Source organism: Hyposmocoma kahamanoa, unplaced genomic scaffold (assembly GCF_003589595.1).
Source record: "Hyposmocoma kahamanoa isolate Upper Pololo Valley unplaced genomic scaffold, ASM358959v1 129, whole genome shotgun sequence".
NCBI lineage: Eukaryota > Metazoa > Arthropoda > Insecta > Lepidoptera > Cosmopterigidae > Hyposmocoma > Hyposmocoma kahamanoa.
In genome coordinates, this window is record NW_020653460.1 from 1,814,418 (window position 1) to 1,820,417 (window position 6,000).

Sequence of the window (6,000 nt, forward strand, 5' to 3'; positions counted from 1 at the left end):
TCGAATATACTTTTTGTGTTAATGTTGAATATATTGTGTACGGATAGAATTACAAACGACAAGGTATCGCAAATAATGCCAAAAGCTTCTGAAAACCGTAAAAAGGAAGAAATTGCAGTAATTCGAGTACATCATGCGGAGTGAATAATACTCTCTACTGCAATTAATTCTGCAAGGAAAAATCCTGGGCCGCAGAAGACGTGACCGTAGAAAAATCACATGACTCCAAAATGTTGCAGAGTTGCTCTACATGCGTACCACAGAATTGTTCCGAGACGCAACTTCGCAGACACAAGTGGCTCGTATAATGACAAGCCGACCTCCGAGGAGATGGCAGCAGCAGTAGAGCTCCTTTTGAAAGAGTTCGTCCAGGGAAGTGGAAGGAAGATGGTAACCTATATCATATATGGTAATGTTAGCATTACTGCGTTCTGGTTTAGAAGGATAAGGGTGCTGGTGAAATAACAGGCAAATGGGACTTGTCAACTTGTGTCTCAAGGTGACGGGCGCAGTCGCAGTGCCCCTCAGATCTATGCGATTTACAGCTCTGAGTGGCACTACAACTGTTATGAACAGGCGTTTAGCTTACCATAACATCTAAGTACCCCACACACACACACACATACACACACACACATACACTAACTCTCTTCACCCACACATACACACAAACACAGACACAGACACACACATCTATTTCATAAATTCTAGTCTGTATTTCAAAATATTGTTATTAAGTCCAGCTCCATTTTATTTTATTTTTATTTTTTATGTTATTCTTTTTCCGTAACTATATAATTTATTTAAAAAGAAAATACATTGTACTGTTCTGGGTCGGAGGCCTGGTGTCCCAAGACACAGGGTCTACCTAGTTTGGGCACCAGTCTCCCGCTATCTGCTTACCAAGAATGTTTTTAATTTGTATATGAATGGGAGAGAATAAATGATTATTATTATTATTATTATTATTATTATAGGGCGTATGACTTGTCCGTACCGTCACTTGATATTATAAAAAATAAAAAATGGCACCCCTAGAAAAAGCAGCGTACGTTAGGCGACTACTCTATTCTTTTTTGTTGTAAACGGGGTACAGCAGTGGTTTCATTCAAATTTGAACAAAATATTCTATTCCTAAGGGTAACAAATTAGGAGATGAATCCGGTTTATTAGACTTAACCCACTTTCCGTTAACTGATTTTAATAAAATTTGGCAAATAAATGTATTGCTGCTGCCATCTTCTCAGAGGTCGGCTATCTTTATACGAGTCACTTGTGTCCGCGAAGTTACGGCTCGGAATAGTTCTGTGGTACGCATGTAAACCAACGCTGCAAGGTTTTGGAGCCACGTGGTTTTTCTACTGCCACGTCCTCTGCGGCCCTGGATTTTCCCTTGCAGTTTAGTTGCAGTAGAAAAATATTTTCAACGATGTGCTCGAATTACAGCTTCCTCGTGTTTACGGTTTTCAGAAGCTCTAAGCCTTTGGGCAGCCTTTGCAATAACTTATCGTTTGTTATTGTATACGTCCACAATATATTCCACAAACTTTTAGGACCTTTTTTTCAATAGTTAGAATTATTTTACCTTAGTTGTTACAACACGAATAATAAATATTACTAGAAATGATTGATTAAGTCGTGAATAAATAGGTGCGGATTCGAAATATATTTTATTACAACACATTTTTTTTACTACAACACATGCTGAAAAATAGATTAGGGCAATCTATTTTTCTACATAATTTGTCCGAGTCTCAAACATGATTAATTATTATCACATTCTTCCGTGTTCGATAAACTACCTACAAACAGTATATATAACATTCCTCGAAACAATAACTGATCCATTTTCATTCTAGAAAACTTACCTACGATAAAAGCTTCCATGAATTGATAAATAATATGGGACAAATATGAAATGGAGTCGTCTTAAATGAAAATAAAAGTAAAGAACTTCATTAACTACTTCATGATCGTCTTTAATTGTCAACTTTGCTTCCAGTTATACAAATCAGTTATATTATAATAAACAATCTTTGGTTTACAAGAATACCCTGGCTAAGTAATACATTTCATCCACATTGTACATGAGCAGTAAAACTCATAGGTCATGAATGCGTTCCCTGAGGAACAGCCTTTTCCAAAGTATAACTAGAAACATATTGAGGATATCCTATACGATTGTACTTTTGCTTCCTTAAGACTTTGCGGGATAAGGGTTCTCGGTGATAACACTGGTGCTGGTGAACTTGCAAGCCTCTTCAGAGAAATCAGTGTAAACTAATTTAGAGGTATCGAATTCCTTAGCGTTGTTCTTAAAGAAGTTGTTGACAGCTGTCTCGGCCTCACCCTGCAGTGTCTTAGTCCTTGACAGGATCCATGCGTTCTCTGTAATCACAACATTATAAAATAATTGAAAACATTTTTGAAACGGTTGAAAGAAATAGTTTAATTTACTATAGATGTCCTTTAATTTGCAACAGTGACAGCAAACAATTTTGAATTAGAAAGATGTTCTGACCTTCATGAGACTTCTTCTTATCATCATTCTTGCAGTTGTAGGCAATGGCATAGTTGCTGTAATCGGTGAGCACCACAGTCAGAGGACTGTCCCTGACTAAATCTGAAAAAAGTGATAGAAATATTGTTAAGTAGGTATTGAGAAAGCCAGTCAGTCTGTTTTCAAAGAACATTACTAAGTATCACTTTACTCGCCGTTAAAAAGAAGTTTAAATATTTTTTATGTTAACATTATTGCCGAGACTCATGAGGAATTATAAAAACGAAACTGTTAATTTTAAAGTATTAGCTGTAATTAATTAAGAATCTCATGATAAAATATATCATATCTTTCTTCCATTTGTATAAATTAAGATAACTCAAATGACTAGAAACCACGATCTCTGTTGTGCTACAAATATCAATATCAAAGCGCAGCGAGTGAAGGTTTCTTAAGGCGCCAAATTAGACGCTTGTAGAAACGCTACTAATTTCCATACAATATCTTGTCTGCAATAAAAGAGAATGCGTGTCGCGGTTGTGCTGCGCAGCAGCTGCGCTTTTAAATATTATATAAAGATTAGTAGTAGCGCCACTGACGCGCAACTGCAGCGCTTTTATAAGCATGTAATTTCAAAGCGCCTTTAGGTTCCACGCAAATTGATCAATCTATGAACGGAATTACTTGGCTGTTCCTCAACCGATATTTTTAAATTTGAAACTAACATAAAAAATGGTGCAGGTCATGTCGAAGCCTCATTTTGAATTTTGATTAGTAATCTAAAATACTTGAGGTCAAAGGTCACCATGTAAAGTCTATATAGTAAAAAAAGGTTGTGCTTCGATAGAGAATAAAACAGAAAATAGCAATAGCGCGAAATAGGCCTGGGTAGTTTCGTTTACAACGTCCAATGTCACCATGGTCACGGAAGCCGTTGTGCGTCGGGCCTGATGGCCCACTGCGTCCGTGATTACTGTTCGGGGACGTCATACGCGAGTGCCGTGAATGGTGAAGCTGAGTATCTCAATTACGCCTTACCACTGAGCGAATTATTTTGTGTGTAAAATTCAAATATATACCAGTGTAAAACCGTATACTGTTTTATTTTTCATGATTCCTGTGGGTCCTAAACCCAGTAGCGGTGCAGCAGTCTCGGTGGCATACTTTCTTACTTGAAAGTTGGAGTATAAAGCAAATTATTTAACTCTGTTATGCAACCTATTCAACACAGCTATAAAAATATTGTCTTTTTAAGTTCTTGTAATCCAATATTCCTATCTTTTCCGTAGATTATGTGATAACTATTTTTGTTATATAAGATACAACTACTAGAATTATAATAAAGAAAACATGTTATTTTAAAGTTTATCAAATTTTATCATGGTCAGGAATTTACGTGACAATTCTAAATTAATAATATTTTTTATTACATCGGTGACCTAGTGGTGTGGGCGCTAGATGCGGAGTTTGAAAAATGAATTATCTAAATTGGTTTTGATGTTCTAGATGGCTGTGGTACTCATATCATAGGGAATTGCCGAGTTTGAAACCAGCTCATTGGTGTGATGTTCTAGCACATTATTGTTATTGAAAAAAACCTAATTCATGTATTGAACATGGCAACAAAAAATCCAATTCTAATACTACTGCTAGTATACTCAACAAAAAATTCCAATTTTAATACTACTACATACTAGTTACCGAGGACTATGGACTATGCCTTCGATGATATTTTTACTAGGTTAATAAGAGTTTTGATATTACAGAACTATTTAGATAATTAATTTATTAATCAATAGGTAATCAATGTACGTATTGCGATTTAGAAACAAAGGCAAGCATATGAAACTGAAATAACCGGAATAGTGACTGTATCTGAAGGAACCATCCAAACCAGAACTAATTTAGAGACAATCGTGACCTAAATTGGTATTAGGAAATTCGGCCCAGAACTCGTTAAGTAGTATTAAGATTATTTATCACTAGACCACCTGGCATAGTTTTAATGATAATACCTGCAGTTATATCATTAAATTTTAATACTTAGTGATAAACAGTCTCACCATCTCATGGAAAATATGCCAATCGCCGCACTTAGATGTTTGCGATAGCGAACAATAGCACATGACAAATGCATTACTAGCAATAGTACAAAATATTGTCTAATGCCTGAATATGCGCCAAACCTCCCCACCATTAAATTCAGAACATGTGCTGCGATGGAAATAGATAGGACGGTAGTTTAAGTAAAAGAGTGCTTTTAAATCTGTATATAAGTCTCTTTACCGTATCATTTGAAACCTTACCTGAAAAATTACTACACAATTACTTATTTGAAAAATTACCTAGATATTTGAAATATAAGTTTCAATATTTGGTGTATCCCATAATCGCAATCTTCGCTCAGAAAGCACATTAACTCTTATCACTCCTTCCCACCGTAATGGTTTTGTCTAACTCTTTCTAAAACTTCTTTGTAAAACTCATTTAATCTTTAGGCAATTTGGAACGTTCTGCCACGCCATATATATTAACCAATTAGTCCGCCATTTCATGTTAGAGTCTCCATCTGCATAATGTATTATATAATATATATACATTATGTAAATTGCTTATGCATAGATATAGTCAGTGACTCGTATTATGTCATATATTTATGTGAGTAAATTATGTCTCATAATTATTTACAAACTTTGATCCTATTTATTTTTTAGTCTTAGTTTGTCATGCCCCACCATTTGTACTGTTTTGTGTGCAAAAAGTTTAAATAAATAAAATCCAATAAACTTGCCTTAAAATTGAGGTTCATATTTAAAGAGCACCTCTGCTGAGGCCGGGGGACTAGCTGGCTCATACTGCGTGAAGTACTGAGAAGGCGAATCTATTTCCCTCACTCTTTGCAGAGAGTTCGCGTCTGGATACTGCAGGGAACCTACCACCTACTTTACCTTAGGCTTGCTGTACTATGGCGCTAGTTCGCATACGTCAAAAAGAGGTACTTAGAACTCTGCGGAATCTAGACGTGAATAAAGCTAGCGGGCCGGAATTCCAGTAATAGTCCTGCGTAACTGTGCGCATGAGTTGTCTCATATTCTCACATGCCTGTACAGCCTCTCACTTGAGACTGGTGTAGTTCCCAGGTCGTGGAAGCTTGCAAACGTGCAAACCTGTGCGGAAAAAGCGAAGCAGAGCTGACCCTGTCAATTATAGGTCTATTTCAGTCACTTCCATAATCTGCAAGACTATGGAACGTGTACTCAACGACCGTCTCCTGTCATACCTTGAAGACAACGACCTTCTCAGTGATCGCCAGTACGGATTCCGACGAAGACGATCTGCTGGGGATCTTCTTGTGTATGCCTGTCACATATGGGGCGAGGCTATAGAAAAGCAAGGCGAAGCACTTGCAGTGTCTTTGGACATTTCTAAAGCTTTTGACAGGCTCTGGCACGCAAGCCTGTTAAGTAAGCTTCCCTCTTAGGGGTTCCCACTGGCCTTTG

General features: G+C 36.9%; 1 protein-coding gene across 1 annotated transcript in view; it reads right to left on the reverse strand.

Moving 5' to 3' along the window:
• Nucleotides 1-1,954: 1,954 nt before the first annotated feature.
• LOC113240277 (lopap-like) overlaps nt 1,955-6,000 on the reverse strand; it is an 8,833-nt gene continuing 4,787 nt past the window's right edge. The window contains exons 3-4 of the mRNA XM_026477536.1: nt 2,522-2,623; nt 1,955-2,388 (exon numbers count right to left, since the gene is read on the reverse strand). Coding sequence (XP_026333321.1) covers nt 2,198-2,388; nt 2,522-2,623 — 293 coding nt within the window. The 3' untranslated portion in view covers nt 1,955-2,197. The remainder of the gene's footprint in view (nt 2,389-2,521; nt 2,624-6,000) is intronic.